Genomic DNA, 22,433 nt, shown 5'->3' on the forward strand with positions numbered 1-22,433 from the left:
TTACTTTAACGATCATATCTTGTTAGCGTGTTGACAGAAACTATTGCAAGTTTACATGAAGTTAGTGTATCATATGCATCTTATTTTCTGTTCTTGGGTGCATGGAAAAAGTAACAACACTTGGTGGTAATATTTGATTAGAATTTGGGACACCCCTGGAACACGCCAATGTCCTGCAAACGGTGACTATCTTTTGACAGAGTTGGTACAAACAAACCCTTTGAGGATTCGAACATGTTTGATGTCGGAAATGGGTTTAAAACAGACTTAGCACACGCCAATTTCGTAGCAGCAATACCCTGCAAGTTGTGCCTACATGTGACGGATTTGGTACAAGGAAACCCTTTAAGGATTCGAACATGGACGTTTGTGCACAGTGTAACTTGGAGCCCGCCATTGCTGCTTGCAGCTTTAATTATTATTTATTATTATTATTTATTATTCCGCCGATTTTTGTACCAGGCCTAGCAAAATAACCACTTGCCTGATTGTGTTCAAATTTTGTATGTGTATGTGGACCGTTGGGTACTAGTGCCCGCCAAAAACCCAGGGCCGTAGGCCCAAAGGCCAAGGGCAGAAAACTGAAAAACAAGTATTTTTTGACGATATATTTTGCCCTGCTGCTCCACAACCGTTTGTCTGTTTAATTTCAAACCTTGCATGTATCTGCTGCTTCACTTCTTTGATATTTTTTGTTCTTTGACTTTGGTCATTGGTCACGTGGTTTGGCAGCCATATTGGATTCAAGGTTTTGACAGGGTTTTTTGGGCACCTGTCTTCAAATACTATCTCCTCTGAATCCACTGCATGAAATGATTTCAAACTTTCTGAGAATTGTCTCCATACAGAACACAACAAATCAGCATAGCCGTTTTTTTATATCTTTTGTAGTTGCGGCCATATTGGATTTTGATTTTGATCATTTATTTCACCGAAATTTTACTTTTAAGATTATAACTTGTAAGGTTCTTAAGAGAAACTATTGAAAGTTTGCATGAAGCTTTGAGACTATATGCAGCTCATTTTGTCCTGGGTTGCATAATGAAAGCACCACTGCTTGTAGTGGTATGATTTGATTTATGTAAAAAAATCAGACTTGAGTACAAATACTGAAGGAAGCGTCTCATAAATCTACCATACACCCCCATTCACTGGCTTTACAGATATCCAAGCGTTCTCCACAGTCTTGTTCTGTATTATGTGTACTACCCTTGACGACCAGGATTAGAATTGGCTTTTTCAACCGATGCTTGTCTCAAGAGGCAACTATGCTTGTCACAGGAGGCGACTAATCGGATTGGGTGGTCAGACTCACTGGCTTGATTCTTCATTTCTCAATTGCCAATTGCTAGGGTACCTTATTTTTGACGGCGTTGTTTAAAGCAAACCATTTGCGGATTAGAATATGGTCGAGGTCGGAAATTAAATTGGTTAAGTACACTCTGGGAAACTGTGGCACACGCCAATTTCGTAGCGGTAATGTCCTGCAAACGGTGACTATCTTTTGACGGAGTTGGTACAAGCAAACCATATGTGGATTCGAACATGGTCGAAGTCAAACATGGATTAAGAACACCCTGGGACACGTGTGGTGATGTCTCACAAGCGGTTCATTACATTTGATGGCGTTGGTACCACCAAACCATTTGGGGATTCGAACATGGTCGAAGTCAAACATGGGTTCAGAACACCCTGAGACACGTGTGGTGATGTCTCACAAGCGGTTGATTACATTTGATTGCGTTGGTACAAGCAAACCATATGCGGATTCGAACATGGTCGAAGTTGGAAATAGGTTTAAACATCCTGGGACACCCAGGCACATGTCAATTTAGTAGTGGTGATGTCTCACAAGAGGTTCCTTACATTTGACGGCGTTGGTACAGGTAAACCTTTTGAGGATTCGAATATGAACGAGGTCGGAAACAGGTTTAGCACTTTATCTCAGCAATGCGACATTAACCTGGGGCCCCGACGAACGCAGAACGCTAATCCGTTTGACTGGAGCCCAATTGACAAAGAAGTTACAGCCTGTTAAAGAGTCACCAAGCCGAAAGGCTGAAGAGCCCCAGTGTTAGCGTTTGATTTAATATTATTATTATTCCGCTGATTTTTGTACCAGAGCTAGAAAAAAACCCACTGGCTTGATTTTGTTCAAATTTTGTATGTGTATGAAGACCGTTGGGTACTAGTGCCCGCCAAAAACCCAAGGCCGTAGGCCCAAAGGCCAAGGGCAGATAACTAAAAGACAAGAATTTGTTAAAAGATGTATTTCGCCCTATTGCTCCGCAACCGCTTATCCGATTACTTTGAAAACTTGCATGTATCTGCTGCTTGAGCTGCTTGACATTGTTTGTTCTTTGACTTTGGTCATTGGTCACATGGTTTGGCAGCTATATTGGATTCAGGGTTTTCACAGTGTCTTTTGGGTACCTGTCTTCAAATTCTATCTCCTCTGAATCCACTGCATGAAATGCTTCCAAACTTTCTGAGAATTGTCTCCACACACAACACAGCAAACCCTAATAGCCGTTTTTGGATATCTGTTTTAGTTGCGGTTGTATTGGATTTTGATTTTGATTAAAAAAAAATACCGAAAGTTTACTTTAACGATCATATCTTCTTAGCTTGATGCCAGAAACTATTGCAAGTTTACATGAAGTAAGTGTATCATATGCATCTTATTTTCTGTTCTTGGGTGCATGGAAAGTAACAACATTTGGTGGTAATATTTGATTAAAATTTGGGACACCCCTGGAACACGCCAATGTCCTGCAAACGGTGACTATCTTTTGACAGAGTTGGTACAAACAAACCCTTTGAGGATTCGAACATGTTTGATGTCGGAAATGGGTTTAAAACAGACTTAGCACACGCCAATTTGGTAGCGGCAATACCCTGCAAGTTGTGCCTACATGTGACGGATTTGGCACAAGGAAACCCTTTGAGGATTCGAACATGGACGTTTGTGCACAGTGTAACTTGGAGCCCGCCATTGCTGCTTTGCAGCTATATTTATTATTATTTATTATTCCGCCGATTTTTGTACCTGCCCTAGCAAAATAACCACCAGCTCGATTTTGTTCAAATTTTGTGGGTGTTTGTAGACCATTGGGTACTAGTGCCCGCCAAAAACCCTAGGCCGTAGGCCTAAAGGCCAAGGGCAGATAACTGAAAAACAAGTATTTTTTTAAGATGTATTTCGACCTATTGCTCCGCAACCACTTATCCGATTACTTTGAAACCTTGCATGTATCTGCTGCTTTAGTTCTTTGATATTTTTTGTTCTTTGACTTTGGTCATTGATCACGTGGTTTGACAGCCATATTGGATTCAAGGTTTTCACAGGGTTTTGGGGGTACCTGTCTTCAAATACTATCTCCTCTGAATCCACTGCATGAAATGATTTCAAACTTTCTGAGAATTGTCTCCATACAGAACACACCAAATTAGCATAGCCGTTTTCCGATATCTTTTTTAGTTGCGGCAATATTGGATTTTGATTTTGATAATTTTTTTCACCGAAATTTTATTCTTAAGATCATAGCTTGTAAGGTTCTTAACAGAAACTATTGAAAGTTTGCATGAAGCTTTGAGACTATTTGTAGCTTATTTTGTGCTGGGTTGCATACGGAAAGCACCACTGCTTGGTGTGGTATTATTTGATTTAAGTAAAAAAATCAGACTTGAGTACAAATACTGAAGGAAGCGCCTCATAAATCTACCATACACCCCCATTCACTGGCTTTGCAGATATCCAAGCGTTCTCCACAGCCTTGTTCAATATTGTGTGTACTACCCTTGATGACCAGGATCAGAATTGGCCTTTTTCAACCGATGCTTGTCTCAAGAGGCAACTATGCTTGTTACAGGAGGCGACTAATCCGATTGACTCGCTGGCTTGATTCTTCATTTCTCAATTGCCAATTGCTAGGGTACCTTATTTTTGACGGTGTTGTTTAAAGCAAACCATTGGCGGATTAGAATATGGTCGAGGTCGGAAATTGGTTTAGTACACTCTGGGAAACTGTGGCACACGCCAATTTGGTAATGTCCTGCAAACGGTGACTATCTTTTGACGGAGTTGGTACAAGCAGACTATATGCGGATTCGAACATGGTCGAAGTCAAACATGAGTTAAGAACACACTGGGACACGTGTGGTGATGTCTCACAAGCGGTTCATTACATTTGATGGCGTTGGTACAAGCAAACCATATGCGGATTCGAACATGGTCGAAGTCAAACATGGGTTAAGAACACCCTGGGACACGTGTGGTGATGTCTCACAAACGGTTTATTACATTTATGGCGTTGGTACAAGCAAACCATATGCGGATTCGAACATGGTTGAAGTCAAACATGGGTTAAGAACACACTTGGACACGTGTTGTGATGTCTCGCAAGCGGTTCCTTACATATGATGGCGTTGGTACAAGCAAACCATTTGAGGATTCGAACATGGTCGAAGTTGGAAATTGGTTAAACCATCCTGGGACACCCAGGCACATGTCAATTTAGTAGTGGTGATGTCTCACAAGAGGTTCCTTACAATTGACGGCGTTGGAACAGGTAAACCCTTTGAGGATTCGAATATGAACGAGGTCGGAAACATGTTTAGCACTTTATCTCAGCAATGCGACAGGAACCCGGGGCCCGGACGAACGCAGAACGCTAATCCGTTTGACTGGAGCCCAACTGACAAAGAAGTTACAGCCTGTTAAAGAGTCCCCAAGCCGAAAGGCTGAAGAGCCCCAGTGTTATCGTTTGATTTAATATTATTATTATTCCGCCGATTTTTGTACCAGAGCTAGCAAAATAACCACTGGCTCGATTTTGTTCAAATTTTGTATGTGTATGAAGACTGTTGGGTACTAGTGCCCGCCAAAAACCCAAGGCCGTAGGCCCAAAGGCCAAGGGCAGATAACTAAAAATCAAGACGTTTTTAAAGATGTATTTCACCCTATTGCTCCGCAACCGCTTATCCGATTACTTTGAAAACTTGCATGTATCTGCTGCTTGAGCTGCTTGACATATTTTGTTCTTTGACTTTGGTCATTGGTCACATGGTTTGGCAGCCATATTGGATTCAAACGCAAACAACTCCGAGTCCACTGCATGAAATGCTTCCAAATTTTCTGAGAATTGTCTCCACACACAACACAGCAAACTCTCATAGCCGTTTTGGGATATCTGTTTTAGTTGCGGTTGTATTGGATTTTGATTTTGATAACAAAAATTGCCGAAATTTTACTTTAACGATCATATCTTGTTAGCTTGTTGACAGAAACTATTGCAAGTTTACATGAAGTTAGTGTATCATATGCATCTTATTTTCTGTTCTTGGGTGCATGGAAAAAGTAACATCACTTGGTGGTAATATTTGATTAGAATTTGGGACACCCCTGGAACACGCCAATGTCCTGCAATCGGTGACTATCTTTTGACAGAGTTGGAACAAACAAACCCTTTGAGGATTCGAACATGTTTGATGTCGGAAATGGGTTTAAAACAGACTTAGCACACGTCAATTTCGTAGCGGCAATACCCTGCAAGTTGTGCCTACTTGTGACGGATTTGGTACAAGGAAACCCTTTAAGGATTCGAACATGGACGTTTGTGCACAGTGTAACTTGGAGCCCGCCATTGCTGCTTGCAGCTTTAATTTTAACATATTTTGATTCAATGAATCTGGATCGGTAAACAAGCCAAAAGGCTTATGTTAATACCTCTCCAGTACAACTTATATATTCATGAGGGCATTGAACAAAACAAAACATGATGATAATCTAAACAGAAACACCCACCCCCACATCCCAACCTCCCATCTGAATTGCTGTCCATCTAAATTCAAATCTGAAGGGCCCAAGTCACAATGACAACTAAGATTAAAACAGAACTCTGTTAGTGCTGCCCAAAACAAGATGAGCTTTAAGATGCTGATGCATGTTAACGTGAGTGAGTGAGTATGGTTTTACGCCGCTTTTAGCAACATTCCAGCAATATCACGTCGGGGGACAACAGAAACGGGCTTCACACATTGTACCCGTACGAGCGAACGCTTTAAACACTAGACTACCCCATCGCCCCTTGATGCGTGTTAAATGCTGTTAAATTTACTTATGATGTTAATAAAGATACACGTAAAGCAGCGTTCGAAATACCTGCCTGCCCGACCGTCCGAGGTGGGTTGATTTCAACTCGGGCTGCCAGATTTTCAAATCCCCCGACGGTCGGGTAATATTTCATGTGTGAAAATATTCTAAATATTTCCCGATGATATGCATTAATTCACATGTAAAGATGAATGATAAAATGTAACCAAAAAGAAACCCCGTTAGCTTTCAGACAACATAAAATTTAGGCCCTATTTAGGAATAAGGATATTTACATGATGTATATTGGGATATTAAATACAAATCTGACCTAAAAAGTGTTTGCTATTTCTTTTATTGCATTACTTCATGTTCAATGAATTCGATTTAAAGTTTTAATTAAATTATCCTGAGAAACATATGATTATAGTGGGCAGGCGATTTTGGGCAGGGCTGGCAAGTATTTCAGCTAGCCAGTCCTGTGGTCTGGCTGAAATCTTTGGGAGTTTCATACCCTGCATAGAGATATAAAACATTCAAAAAGTATACTTTATATTTATAACGTCTCCACTTTTGGTTCGTGGCCCTTTTGACTCATTGATGTGGTGGCCCTTCTGACTTTTATTGCAGCCCTTTTGACCAATGTGCTTGTGGCCTTTTGGACTATAACCTTTACAGATATACCACTGGATATAAAGCTGTATATATCGTAAAAAACGATACAAGCTACACGTCAAAATAGGACCACATTTAAATGGAAGAATCAGAAAACAAAAGAAGCGCAAGCCCCATCATGTCGCATTGGTTTGATTTGATTGTTTGTTGTTTAACGCCGCACACAGCAATATTCCACCTATATGTCGGCGGTTGTATTGGTAGTCCATTTGACAGTGTTTTTTAAAGGGAGCAACGATTTGATTTTTTTGGGTGGATGCATTTCATGACATATTGTTTTAATGTTTTGGGGATCAATTTATATTTCAAACATAAAGAGATGCTCAGTTATTCTTTCTTAAATAAATTAAAATACCGAATTTAACTCTGCTCTTTCACATAGAATTTTGTACAGGATGGTCAGATGGCAAATAAGCAGGTTAGGGACCTTTGAAAAGGTCACAATTGTTTCAATAGCTTGTGGGGGTGTAAAGCCCACATCAAAGCAAGAGAGTGAGAGAGAGCTAGGTTCGGCAGTCTTACTAACGGAAGTGCATAGTACAGTAAAATCCGGACAGGCCATAGCTCCATGCAGGGTACCGTTAACCGGGCCGTGGCAGATATTGTAACATCCTCCCCTTTTTGAAAAGCTTTAAAACTTTAACGTAGAACAGGAGCAAATAAAGCATCACTTGTACTAGTGATTAATACAATGATTAAGATTACCATGAAAGGTAATGAACTTAATGAGTTATTACTTCTTAACTGAAGAGCTTATTCACCGAAGATTAACACAAGTTACAGTCTTTTGCAAATTCTTGAACGCTGAACACAATTATCAATTAACAGTCAATTTGAACAGGAACATCAGGTCTTTGATCTACTTCATGGACACCTCAAAGTCTTTGAGGTAGGCAGGCGTCTTGCTGTGTCTGGTAGATCGTCTCTGGTTGTCTGGAACTTCAGGTACAGGTATTACCTGAGATTTGGACCTGCTCGTCTCATGTACTGAGACAGGGTCAGGTGACTTCACATTTGTTAAAGGTTGAGTCACGTGTGTAGCATCTGGTCTTACACCGGTCTCCGCTGCAGGAATCAGCTTTGGGAAAGGAGTAGGAGGATTGGTCTCACTTGATTTTCTCAAGTGTACTCTATTTCTTCTATAGGAACCATTCCCCCCCTCGATTTCATAAGAGCGTTCGTCAAGTCGTTTACTCACAGTTCCTTTCTCCCACTCTTTCTGTCTTAGTCGATAGGGTTTCATGCGAACCATATCTCCGACCTCCAAGGGAAATAAGTCTCTCGCATGTCTGTTGTAGGACTGAGATCTTTTTCTCTGGGCACTCTCTATTGATCTGTGATCATTCAGGTAGTCACTGTGGTTTCCAGGCATCAGCAGTTCTTCTGACATTGGCATTAGTGATCTAGTCCTTCGACTGAACAACTTCTGGGTCGGACTAGTCCCCGTGTTCTGAGTCGGAGTATTCCGAAGTTCAAGCAAACAGAGATCCATCTTCGAACTCTTGCACTTGCTCATCATTGTTTTGGCTGCTTTCACACCCGATTCTGCTTTGCCGTTTGGATGTCTAGGAGAACTGGTACAATGTACCATGTCCCATACTTTTGTGAATGATGAGAACTCTTCGCTCACGAACTGTGGACCATTATCAGAGATGAGCTGGTTTGGAATGCCATATCTTGAGAAGTGTATTTTCAGTGCCTTAATCACAGCTAAGGAGGTAGTTTTCAGAAGATAATCAACTTCCCAGAATCCACTGAAGTAGTCAATGGTAAGAAGGTATTCACGATCCTCAAACGTGAACAGATCTGTCCCTATTATCTCCAACGGATAGTTGGCTTCAATACTCATCAGAGATTCCTTCTGTTGAGCTCTACTATATGTCTGACAGGCTTCACAAGATTCTGTGATCTGCTTGATCTGGTCAGTCATGCCAGGCCAATACACACACTCTCGAGCTCTTCTTAGCATACTTTCTTTCCCGAGATGAGATGAATGGAGGAGAGATTTGACTTGTGTTCTCATGTTTTCAGGTACAACGATGCGTTCTCCTTTGAACACGAGACCATCGTGCACAGTGAATTCATCTCTAGCAGAGCAGTATGGAGCAAGTGATTCAGGTAATTCTTTCTTATTTTCAGGCCATCCCCTTAGGATTACAGACTTGAGAATGTTCATTGTCTCGTCTTGCGTTACGCAATTCTTCTAGTTTCTCAGGACTGACTCTCAGATGTCCGACTGCATTCACCGCTGAGAACGTGTCGGGTTTACTGGAACTTGTGATTGAGTTGGTGTATGCTGTGGAGAGCATATCCGACAGGTACATCTGTTTTCCTGGTCTGTACACAACATCTATGTCGTACTGAAGGAGTCTCAACATCATGGACTGAAGTCGTTTGGGTGCCTTGTACAGAGGTTTCCGAAGAATAGCCTCGAGAGGTTTGTGGTCTGAATGTCGATTGTTGGTCTGCCAAAACTATACTGGTGGAACTTCTCCAGGGCGAAGACAATGGCAAGACACTCTTTCTCGATCTGAGCATAACCACATTCAGTATCAGACAGTGCTCTACTAGCATACGCTAGCGGTCTCCCTTGTTGTAACAACGCTGCACCCAGTCCCTTGCTTGAAGCGTCACATTCGATGTGTAGCTCCTCTAGAGGATCATAGTACCTCAACACAGGTGCCTCAGTCAGAAGTTGTTTGATCTCCGTCATAGCGGTCTCTTGTTCATCAGTCCACTCCCACCTAACTTCTTGGTGAGTGAGTCTTCTTATTGGTTCCATGACGTCAGACAATCTTGGGAGAAACTTAGCGAGATAGTTGACAGTTCCTTGAAGGCGTCGAACTGCTTCAACATCAGTCGGAGTCCCCATTTCCAGGATTGCTTCAACTTTCTTTTTGTCTGTGTTTCACTGTCCTGTAATGCACAGTTCACAAACTTGACAGGGATAATGTTCACTGTTGAGCCACAGTCAACTTGGAATGTCACTGTTTTCTTGTCATCAACAATCATATTAGCTAGGATAAGATCTGTATCTGGTGTGTTAACTTTGTTAACATCTGTCTGTATTTCTGAGAGAGTAAATACATAGCCATCTTCTGATACATCTGTATTGTGAGAGCAATCATCTTGGACTTGTACCCCATGGACAGGTTTCTGGCTGAATGTGCAACATATGTCAAAGTCGTTTTGTCTCTTGCATAACTTACAGGTCTTTCCCCATGCTGGACAAAGTTCTTTGCGAAATACATGTTCTCTACCACAAAACTTGCAGGTGTTGAGTCGTGGCTGTTGTCCCTGGTAAGTATTTGACCTTTGACTGTTGTGTGTACCTCTGTAAGCAGGTTTGGGGTTATAATGTTGTTTGCTTTCTCTGTGGTGTTTGTCTTGTGACTTTGTTTACTTCACCAGATTGTGCTGCTGTTATTACTTTCAACTGAGATGCTGTGTTTTCATGACTTCGACAAATGTCTATGCATTTTGCAAGTGTCAGGTTGCGCTCCTGAAGTAAGCGTTTACGAGTATTGGCATCAGATATGCCCAGAACAATTCTGTCCCTAGTAAGAGAGTCTCTAAGGCAATTACAAAAGTTGCAAGTTTTCACAAGCTGCTTAATAGCTGCTACATAAGTATCAACATTCTCATTTGGTTGCTGAGTTCTAGTTTTCTAGTTTTAAACTTGTATCTTTCAAAAGTCTCATTGCTTTCACCAAGAATGTGTGAATCAATCTTCTCAATAATGTTCTGTACAGAGTCAGTTTCTGAAGGATCACATGAGTTGTAGATCTGTAGTCCTTCTACTCCCATGGTAGAAATTAAGTAAGATCTGAAGATTTTCATATTACAAGTTTCATCACTCTTACCGGTGATTACACAGTAATGACCCCACATTTGTTTCCATAATGTCCAGTTTTTAACAGGAGCATCCCCTAATTTCAGAGGTTCAGGCGGTCTAATATGACTCGCATCATTGACAGTAGTCGCCATGTTTTGACTAGACTGATCTTCCGTAGATTCGTCAGATGACATTTTCAAGTGTCAGAGTTAGAATTCATGTAATTGACTTGAATTTAAATGTTTCAAGTAAGATAAACATAACATTTACAGTTTATGTCAATAATCCAGTCAGATTCAATCAGTATTTACCACTTGATCCTTGAATATGCAACACATTCGATCCACGTGGGTTTTTTACACACGGTAAAACGCTCGTGTGAATTTGAGATAATTCGACACAGAGAGTCAATTGTCAATGAAAAGTAGGGTTAAACACAAACCACACAGTGAGTAAGATAGTTCTTTTCCACTGCCACCATGTTTCAATAGCTTGTGGGGGTGTAAAGCCCACATCAAAGCAAGAGAGTGAGAGAGAGCTAGGTTCGGCAGTCAGCCATTTACTAACGGAAGTGCATAGTACAGTAAAATCCGGACAGGCAATAGCTCCATGCAGCGCACCGTTCACCGGGCCGTGGCAGATATTGTAACAACAATATATTCCTACAATGCGAGGCATATAATTTTTTTTCATTCAGTTAAACCGGGGCTTGATTAATCAAATGGATGCGCCCTAAGTTATTACGTGGTACAAATAGTGGAAATAGTTCATGTAATTAGATCACCCCTAGCGGGCCTCAAGTTGTCAGTATTGGGCTTCTCGCAGCGTCACACCGTCTAATAACCGTGATCGTGGATATGTGTCACGCACTGGGATGGAGCTTGCACAGGTGTTTACCAAGGGAGTTAACCACGTAAACGTTTCCGGATTGTAAATTCGGATTCGGCTGACAGTAACGTAAACGAAGAACAATGTTCGCATAAATATCTGAAATGCAACGGTAAGAATTAGTAAATATTTGTTTTGCATATAATACATGTCATGCATATGTTGCTAACGTGTTTGTGAAGTGAACACGTAGCAGCGCATAGTTTTATCAGTGCTTGTCTGGTGCTGCTTTAGCCACAGGCCCCCGAAGACATATTTATATGGACCCGGTGTTTCAGCAATATCACTGTCCTGCTAAAGGGGCCTATGACTAATGCTTGTAGGAATATATTCGGCCACAAGTATTAACAAGCTACCATGAATTCCGACTCTGGTTAGGCGAAATCAGGGATCACTGGTTTGTTTGTTAATACTCAGCGCACTCAGCAATATACAGATATATGCAAGCAATATGACGGCGGTCTGAAAATAATCGAGTCTGGATTAGACAATCCAGTGATTGACATCATGAACATCAAACCACGCAATTGGGATATGGTGACATGCATCATCCAATTAGCATGATTAGTCGCCTCACACGACAGTGACAGCTTGTGATATGTTATGTATCTTATAAGTCTAAGTATTAAACTGTGGTGTAAATGGGCAATTAGTGTTTCTATATTGAAAACTGTCGAAATAATTACCCAAGACATCATCAATGGATATCAATGATGACTGTAATGTCAACAATGACCAGTTATGGCCAAGAACCAATTATTACCGAGGACCAATTATCACCAACTTCTCGTTAAAGCGCACACGTGATCATATTTCATTTTACTTTTGCTTGTATCCATTAGAAGAGAGAAGTATTTATCCAAAAATGATGAATAAAACTGACTCTTGTGAGGAAATATTTTTAAAAAACCCACCATAATCACCTTGCTCAATTTCAAATACAACTTTAGAATAGAAATGACGCGGGGGGAGATGTCACATAACTAATTCATGCAAAAAAATATATCAAACATGATGATGCACTTTCAGTACAGTCAATGCTTTCTATCTGTCTGTCATGTCTTCCCCAAAATACAATTCTGAAACCTATTTGAGGTATATTTCCAAAAATGCATAGCCTTAATATACCGCGAAATCCATAGGACACAGTGTTTAGGATAAGCATGTGTAGGTCAAATTTCGGGAATATTGTTTCTTGTCAGTTTGCTGACGACAAATTGATAATAGCACTTCTTATTAATTTTGATGAATAAAAAAGTGTGTGCGATACCCGAGATTTTGTACATCTGAAGCGGTGCGAGATCACGTTGCATGTGCTGTTAAGACAATGGCAATAACTGGTACAGTAAGTCGACAGGGAAGTTCTATTACCACTCTTTTGATTCCCTGTCATAGCGTTATAATAGAAATCAACTGAATCTCTTTCAACAGACAGAAAAAAACGAATTTGCTCATAGTTTCACAAAAATACAAGTTATTGGTACAATCAACTTTGTACTCGGAATATGTCAGAAATAACATGAAAAATATGGCAATATCCAGTCACTGACCAGTACACTTTGTTAAATTGTCCGAGCCCCGACCCCCGACCCTTATATATCAAATGTACTCATCCTTATGTAAGTACTGTTAACTTGGTTTAAGAGCAGACTTTGTCACTCAAACTTTTCCTCTTGCTCGGGACGTTTTGAATAAACCATGCCATTCATAGGGAGTCAGATTCGGATGGGAACCTAGCCATGATCACTATGATGTTCTTGGGACCGTCTCTTCATACTTTTATAAAAACTATTAGCATAAAAAATAAACTCCTTCCTCAATCCTACCCAGTCAATTTCATGAGAAACAAAATTATTATTAACTGGCTGTAACTTTTAGTGTAAGTTGAACATGTTGAAAGACAACAAATATCATCATTTACTCACTCCTCTAGGAGCTGAAATTACAATAAATTTACCTGAATTCTAACCATGAACATGGTGTTTCCTTTTCAGACCTCCCTGTTCCTGCCAGTCTTCACAGAAGGCAGATCACCCTCCCCCATTCAACAGGATCAAGCAGAACAAATGGTCTTAGATATAATGCAGTTTCTATTGTCGACTGTATAATGCAGTGTGCTGTTGAATCTCCGCCAACACAAGGGGATATATTACCCTTGAGCTATCAACAAAGGGAAACAACTCTGGGAGCAGTATCAACTGAGAAACATGGCTTAGATATTCTGTCCCTTGTGGCAGTTGATGTCCGCAACAAGCATGACCCCGAGGTCCCCATGATGGAGGACACTCTAGATGGTTCTCATCAGCATTCAGTTGGTCATCTTGACAATGTGTACCTTGATACTACGGACTATGCAACCAGTGACTCTCGAGCCCAGGTAAAGGCCCAGGGGCTTATCTCAGCCCAGAGAGTGAGTGAGGGCTTGGAGGATGATGAAGAAGAGGATGAGGACATCGGTGAGGATGACGACTCAGATGATGAGGACAGTGACCCAGATTATGAAGCCGAGGAGGAAGAGATTATCAATGAAATGCTTTCAAAGGGTGATAAGAAGGAGAAATCAGACAGATCAAATTCTGATTCAGAGGAAACTAAAAAGACACCAAAATTCAGAAGAATTACTCAATTTACCAAAGTAACCGATCCTTTGGACAGCAGCAAAGTCAAATATCAACCTCCAAAGAGAGTACCAGGGAACAAGCCATATAAGTGTGAAGTCTGTGGGAAATGTTTCTCCGTGTCCAGCCATCTGAAGACACACAACAGGATCCACACAGGCGAGAAGCCCTATAGTTGTGACATTTGCAGCCGAAGATTCTCGGAGACTGGAAGTCTGCAGAGACATGTCCGAACACACACGGGAGAAAGACCCTTTAAATGTGAACTATGCGGAAAGTGTTTCATGGAGTCAGGACATCTCCAGAAACACATCCGGACTCACACCGGAGAAAAACCCTACACCTGCTCCACCTGTAATAAGTCCTTCACAGAAAAGGGTAGGCTCCGGAAACACATTCGAGTTCACACGGGTGAAAAGCCCTATCAGTGTGATTTGTGCGGAAAAGCATTTAAAGAATCCGGCCATCTGAACGTCCATCTGAGAACTCATTCTGGGGTGAAGCCATTCAAATGTGGGATCTGTGCAAAGGAATTCAAGGCTTCAACCAGTCTCAATTCCCATATCCGGTTCCACACCGGGGAGAAGCCGTATCCGTGCGAAGTCTGTGGTAAGGAATTCGTGGATCTCCCTCACATGACACGGCATCGTAAGATTCACAACAAGGTCAAAGCATTTACATGTGACACGTGTGGAAAGGCTTTCACCGATGTGGAAAAGCTTTCCACACATTCACGAATCCACACAGGCTTGAAACCATACAAGTGTGAAATCTGTGAGAAGACGTTCACGGTAGCATCAAGTCTGAAAGCTCATGGCACCGTTCACACTGGAGAAAAACCATATTCGTGTCACATCTGTGAAAAGAAATTCCCATACTCCTCCAGCCTCCGACTTCACATCAAGAGCCACAGTGGCGAGAAGCAGTATAAGTGTCAGGAATGTGGGAAAGCTTTTGCCATCGCTGCTAGTCTGAAACGTCATGAACGGTCACACACAGGAGGGAAACCCTACATCTGTGATTTCTGTGGGAAAGAGTTTTCTGACTCCTCGTCACTTCAGAGACACTGCAGGTCTCACATTGTAGATAGAGGCTACAGGGACACTGCAGGTCTCCCATTGTAGATAGAGGCTAAAGGGACACTGCAGGTCTCACATTGTAGATAGAGGCTAAAGGGACACTGCAGGTCTCCCATTGTAGATAGTGGCTAAAGGGACACTGCAGGTCTCACATTGTAGATAGAGGCTACAGGGACACTGCAGGTCCTACATTGTAGATAGAGGCTACAGGGACACTGCAGGTCTCACATTGTAGACAGAGGCTACAGGGACACTGCTGGTCTCACATTGTAGATAGAGGCTACAGGGACACTGCAGGTCTCACATTGTAGATAGAGGCTACAGGGACACTGCAGGTCTCACATTGTAGATAGAGGCTACAGGGACACTGCAGGTCTCACATAGTAGATAGAGGCTACAGGGACACTGCAGGTCTCACATTGTAGACAGAGGCTACAGGGACACAGCCGGTCTCACATTGTAGATAGAGGCTACAGGGACACAGCCGGTCTCACATTGTAGACAGAGGCTACAGGGACACAGCCGGTCTCACATTGTAGATAGAGGCTACAGGGACACTGCAGGTCTCACATTGTAGACAGAGGCTACAGGGACACAGCCGGTCTCACATTGTAGATAGAGGCTACAGGGACACTGCAGGTCTCACATTGTAGATAGAGGCTACAGGGACACTGCAGGTCTCACATTGTAGATAGAGGCTACAGGGACACTGCAGGTCTCACATTGTAGATAGAGGCTACAGGGACACTGCAGGTCTCACATTGTAGATAGAGGCTACAGGGACACAGCAGGTCACTCGCTATAGACAGTTGCAAATGGTTTTGTAATGTTTGCCATAAAGAATTCAATGATGCTGATAGTTTGAAAACTAATCTGAATTAACAGACACATTATCATGCATTATTCCGAGAATCAAACATGCTTTCTTCAACGTTCAGTCAATTTGTACAAGATAAGTTGTGGCAGGAGCCTGAGTGGTACATAAGGTTTTAAAACACATAAAACCCATGTACCCCTCTTGATCCTTCTACAATAAATTTATCTTACAGACATGTTTTAATGTGACATTGAAAAAGAATTAACACAAATTCAAAATTGATAGAAAACAGCTGTTCGATTGAGATAAGGTTAACTCGTGCTAGGTCACGTGACTTCCATTGACTCGTAAAAAGTGTGCAGTCTTTTGCTTTGAATAGGGGATTTATTCTGCCTCTCAAAAATCCACGTGCAGTCTGTATTGCTTGTGGCGTGGTATAAGTGATTTATTCCCCCGCTGAGAAATGTATTAACCTCCTAGGCGGGTTCCACAGTATTTTATCAAGATCAGCCATCCGAATATTTTGCTAGTCAGTTTCCAAATTTTAAATTGAGAACTTTGACATAATATTCTGTAAAATGCATTGTCTGAAAGGGAAGTCACTAGTCTGAAACTAGTACAGTATTGCTTGAGAAAGCTGCTTTCTGATTGGTTAATGTCAACTTCCCGTTCGTCATTTCATTGGTTGCAAGTTCGCAAAAGGTTGTTCTGACATGGCATGTAGCGAGAACTAAAATCTGATTTTAATGAGATTGATGTCCATTGCCTTTAATAGAGCCTCTTTTACCCTACCTCTAGTTCATAGCTATAACTTTTTGAAATTCAAAACCTCACACTGTCATGCTTGTTTGAAATGTTTTTACGGGTGTAAATTATTATTGAAAACTTCTAAATCAAAAACAGAATGTTTGTTTCCTAAATATCTTGACACAGCTGATAAGGAATTCAGGATGCAGATACATGTAGTTCGAGAACCTGGACAAGTGTTACATCATGTGCAAGTTTTCGTTTACTTCAGTATTGTTTTAGACGACCAATTTTATACATTCGTCAATTCATGTTTTAAATGTGTATCATATTTCACAAGGAAATAGGGGCAGTGGGGGTAACCTAGTGGTTAAAGCGGTCGCTCGTCACGCCGGGTTCGATTCACCACATGGGTACTATGTGTGAAACCCATTTCTGGTGTCCCCCACCGTGATATAGCTGGAATAGTGCTAAAAGCAGCGTAAAACCATACTCACTCACTCACTCACATGGAAATATTTAAAATGTTACATACACAATAACCCATCGTGATTAGTGATAACTACTGGGGCTAGCATTACCGATACTACGTACTTTCTTGAAGCCAAATGCTAAATCTTATTGCATTATACTATTAGCATGCCTAGAGCATGCCTAACTTAACATGCTTAAGGCCAGAATTTATTTTTATTTCGTTCTTGTTTACAGATTTTAGTACAATTTTATTTGTATTGAAACATTTTGTTGGTAGGTCAAAATATATTTGTAAAAATGCATTGGACATGTTTGACAGGATTTTTTTTAAGCATCTTAAAGTTTGATTTGGATTAGTAGGCAATTAAAAAATTAAATCTTGGCATGGTACCCTCAGCTTTGACTAACATCTAGTCTCTGAAATAAGCATATTTTACAGTTGTTGAATTATAACTATAAAATATAATAAAAAAGGAGCCCAGAGACTTTCTTCATTTTCAGATGACACTGCAGTAATCTAGACTTGCATGGGCTGTATTGAATATATTTGCTTCAGGGTCTGTATGACAAACTACCCTTGGCTAGATGACTCAAAGAATATCCCCAGATGTGGTCCTCTCTGGAGATTTTATGACACTTCTTTCGTTTGTTTTGGATAATGTGCGCTTCAAGAATGACAGGTTATCACGTTTAGGCAGCGGCTCCATAAAGCAAGAGTAAGTCCTAACCTGTCATGTGATTTAGACCTAAGCTGGCTGATAAAATAGCTTCTTTATCCAGCACAAGAAACATGGAGAATATCATGCAAAAACAGTGCAAGTTAAGTATCACCTTACGTATCATACTGAGACTCAAGTATCATGGTACGTATCGATACATGAGGTAGGCCTATAATGACTAACAACCATGCAGTGTATCAATGTTGCCATGGCAACAGGCTTCACTCATCTACCTTTATTAGCATAATGGTACTATTTTTTACGTCTTTTTCAACTTTTGGAAAAAACATAGGGTTAAAGTTGTTAATTTTGTACTGTAATCATGGCAATGTGTTTTGTGATATTAAAGGAATACTGGTACCTGATACTTGTGTGAAATATTGTACATTAAAGTCAAGCTCCTAGATTCTGTTAACTTGGCTAATACCTGTACATGTATCTATTGTCATTGTTTTTTTCTATGGAGTATCTTGTTAAAGATCCAGACCTTATTTGTAATACATGATTTAATCCTTGTTATGACTGTATGAAAGTGGTACAGATCTTTGTAAGGAAGAGTGCATTGACTTAAATTATTGGTTTTGTTAGGGGATAAATATTTTTGAAGTAAGAATTCAGTCAATTATCAGCACCTAAGATGGATGAAAGTGTGCCACCACAATTACAAACACTGTAATAGGTTCTTTGTTTGTTGTTTAGCGCCACACCCAGCAATATTCCAGCTCTATGACAGCGGTCTGTAAATAATTAAATCTGGATCAGACAATCCAGTGATTGATATCATGAGCATCGATCCACGCAATTGGGATTCGATGCACTGTGTTCGAACCAGGAATTCAACTACACATGCTCAAAGGCCAATATTTGTCAGTAGCTAATGTTAAGGTCAGTAGAAATTCCCAATATGGAATAAAAAAACTTTCCAATGATTTTTATTGTATTGTCTAATGTGATGCTGTGTTGATATAATTTGTATTTCACTGATAATGGGATCAGTACAGGGGAACAGAATCTACCGTATTCGATGTAAAAAGCGCCCCACTCTAATAAGCGCCCACGGCGATATTTGATAATATATTGGCTAGTGAACAATTCCATTAGGCACCCTTTCGATTTATCAATATACACAAGACTTATTATTTTGCGTATAATACGCACTCGTGTGTTATATGCACCCTTAATTATGGGCAATTAAATTCTGGAAAAATATATCTATCGTATATAAACAGTTCAGGCCGTCAGCATAAACCTCGAAATTTATCTTTCAACTCTGTTTTTTTCACCAAAATTATATTCTAATAAGAGCCCCCTGTTTCTAATTTTGAAGGCACCCTGGGCGCTTATTACGTCGAATACGGTATGCTTTGTTTAACATTATTGCATTGAATGCAATGTTAAATACAATGTCAAATTCCTCTGAATTTAGTAAAATATAACCTTTTAGAAAAATTGCAATTTTGAACAGAAAAATGATGTTTATTATCAATTCGCCTGCCATGGGCCCTTGAATTTGAATACCAGATAAATTGTCACAGACAGCATCCATACTGTGTGTGAGGTAGATCCATAACTGTCCAAGTCAGACATGCTCGCTTGTCGCCTGATACTAGCCTGTTTCAAAACATGATTCTGTACCACTAGGGCTGTCACAGATACCATATGCTGCATTGCCTAATACATAAGCATGATAAGGGCACAATACAGTCATTCTTAGATTTTTTAAAATGTTGTCAGGAGGCGTTTTGATTATTATCCTTTTTTAAATTTTGTTCAAGCATTTGTTTTTTGATGCATGTGATTCACATGAAGCATGCATGTTTTGTACCTTATGTAAATTGAAAAGAGACACACAAGCGATTTTCTTCATCTGAAGATGTTTTTTGACAGGAAGAAGCTGCAAGTTTTGTAGTCAAAGCATAAGTAGGTGGTGTGTGGGGGTGGAAGCTTGAGGAATAGGGAAGTTAATATAGTAAGAATTACCTCCCTTCCGTTATTAACACGATCAGTTGAGATTCATCATAAGATGTAAAGTTTTTCAGTTTTTATTATACATTTTCAACAGGTTGTAATCATATTTTTTTAAATAATTTATTAATATTGACTGCTTTTGCATTTTTTAATTTATTTTTTATTTATGTCAGAGAAAGTAAATTTTACACACTGATGTTGAAAAATTGGTGTGGGGCGGTCGGGTAGCCTAGTGGTTAAAGCATTCGCTCATCACGCCGAAGACCCGGGTTCGATTCCCGACATGGGTACAATGTGTGAACCCATTTCTGGTGTCCCCCGCCGTGATATTGCTGGAATATTGCTAAAAGCGTCGTAAAATCATACTCACTCACTCCAAAATTGGTGTATTGAATTAATTTTTTACAGAGTAATGGCAGGGGCACGGGTGGCCCAGTCGTCTAAGGCACCGCAATTTGCTGTGCAGAGTTGCATCCCTTGGGCATGCCAGAAACCTATGATTGTGGATTCGAATCCCGGTTCGCCCCGATTATGTTTCTAGGTTTGTCAGCACCATACCCGTGCTCGTGGGTTTCACCGAAGTGGTAAACGTCTGAGACCTGTATCACTTCGAGCTTTCCTCCCACATTAAGCTATGCTGTGATATAACTGTAATACTGTTAAACGCAGTGTTAAACCCAACTCACTCACTCACTCACTCACTCACTCACTCACTCACACTTAAATCTTCTCCCATCTAATGACCCTTCTTCTTGACCAAAATAAAAGTTTAATTTTAACTGAAGCAAAACCCAATATTCACTCAACCACTTTGCACATTTGCACAAAGTTCCTGGCTCAAGGGACCAAAATATATATCAGCCATGAACAGCTGTGAAATCTTCATCTGTCTTTATTTCTGAGAAATGTGTTTTGATTACAAAATCTGTCCAGCTGATATACTGTTCTACTGTAGGAAAGAAGTTAATGAGGAAATTGACATGACTGAAATGTTAGAGTTGCCATCATTGTATGATAAACACCAGGCTGTAAGTATGGTTTGTTTGTTTGTTGTTTAACGCTGCACTCAGCAATATTCCAGGTTTATGATGGCGGTCTGTAAATAATCTAGTCTGGACCAGACAATTTTGTGATTGATATCATGAGCATCGATCCACGCAATTTGGATCCATGACATGCATCAACCAAGTCAGCGAGCCTGACCACCCATCCTGTTAGTCGTCTCTTACAACAAGCATAGTCGCCTTTTACGGCAAGCATGGGTTGTTGAAGACCTATTCTACCCCGGATCTCACAGCATGATGTCTCCACTCTGTTATTTATTTTAGTTGGTGAGAATGAATCATTAGTGATTTATCTCTTTTGAGAGAATTTTGTACAGTTGATTTTAGTACTGTTTATTTCAGTAATAAACAAGACTATTTCAGTTTGTTTTTTGGATTGGCAATGACTGGTTGTGGCACCTTAGATCATGGGGCCACCGTGCTCCTCTCTTAGTGGCTGGGTTTCAGTGGCAGGTCTGGGGGCATGGATGCTGGCAATGGCCCTTGTGATAAACCCATAAAACACTTTCATAGTAATTAAATACTCAGACATACTTGGTTGATTGTTGTCAACTTGACTGTCCACCAAGCACACACACACGCACACGGTAAAACCTCTAAATGTGACACCATACAAAATAGCGAGTCCCTCTGAAGTTAACATTTCAAAAATGGGACAAACCAGCTTCTTACAACATCGGACCGTAGTCTCCATAGTCTGGTGGTAGAGTGTCCACCCAGAGAGCGGAAGGTCCGGGTTTGACCCCAGGCCGTTCGGTCCATGTTAAAAGATGGTACTTGTTGTTACCCTGTCTGGTGCTCAGCATTAAGGGGCTTAAACAAGGATTGGTCGGCTCAGAGTCAGTATACTGTGTCTGAGTGGGGTATTCATGTTAAACTGCGGCATGGTATCTCAGTGGGCTAGCACTATAAATTGGCATTAGTCCGGACTAGTGCAAACACACACACACACACGCACACAACACACGCACACAACACACGCACACGCACACACACACACACACAATTTAAAGAAGAAGAAAACTGATTAGTACAACAGGAACGTGATTTAGAAACTTTAAAGTCCCTGTTAATTACAGTTGGATTCTGTTGTTTCAAAGATGAGTGAGTCGGTGAGGTGAAGTGTTTTGTTTGTTTGTTGTTTAACTCCGCACTCAGCAATATTCCAGCTATATGACAGCGGTCTCTAAATAATCGTGTCTGGACCGGACCATCCAGTGATTGACATCATGAGCATCAATCCACACAATTTGGATACGATGACATGAATCAACCAAGTCGGCAGGCCTGACCACCCTATAGTCAGGTGAGGTGAATATTTTCAGAATATAATATATTTACTATTGACTTTACATTTAACATATGTGGGATGAATTTCATTCTTAGACTTGAGTACCTTTCACACACAAACAATCCATGGGATCATTATCAATTTCACCACAATGGCCACAAGCT

At 40.7% G+C, this 22,433-nt stretch overlaps 2 protein-coding genes across 2 annotated transcripts in view; one reads left to right on the forward strand and one right to left on the reverse strand.

Annotated features, from left to right (window-relative positions):
- Window positions 1–7,628: 7,628 nt before the first annotated feature.
- On the reverse strand, window positions 7,629–8,945 carry LOC125379939 (uncharacterized protein K02A2.6-like). Its single transcript, XM_048395838.1, has one exon. It carries the CDS (start codon window positions 8,943–8,945, stop codon window positions 7,629–7,631), a length of 1,317 nt encoding a protein of 438 aa, XP_048251795.1.
- A 2,575-nt stretch (window positions 8,946–11,520) lies between these two features.
- The window catches only part of LOC124138675 (zinc finger protein 236-like), a 29,865-nt gene continuing 18,952 nt past the window's right edge, over window positions 11,521–22,433 (forward strand). Inside the window, exons 1-2 of the mRNA XM_048395839.1 lie at window positions 11,521–11,604; window positions 13,487–15,230. Of these exons, the coding sequence (XP_048251796.1) occupies window positions 13,600–15,230 (1,631 nt within the window). The 5' untranslated portion in view covers window positions 11,521–11,604; window positions 13,487–13,599. The remainder of the gene's footprint in view (window positions 11,605–13,486; window positions 15,231–22,433) is intronic.

The sequence above is a fragment of the Haliotis rufescens genome, unplaced genomic scaffold (genome assembly GCF_023055435.1).
Source record: "Haliotis rufescens isolate VD_foot unplaced genomic scaffold, xgHalRufe1.0.p SCAF_15, whole genome shotgun sequence".
Taxonomy (NCBI): domain Eukaryota; kingdom Metazoa; phylum Mollusca; class Gastropoda; order Lepetellida; family Haliotidae; genus Haliotis; species Haliotis rufescens.

Bases quoted from the DNA above. Each gene is read 5' to 3' on its own strand.
- LOC125379939 (XM_048395838.1), bottom strand. From the start codon at position 8,945: ATGAACATTCTCAAGTCTGTAATCCTAAGGGGATGGCCTGAAAATAAG.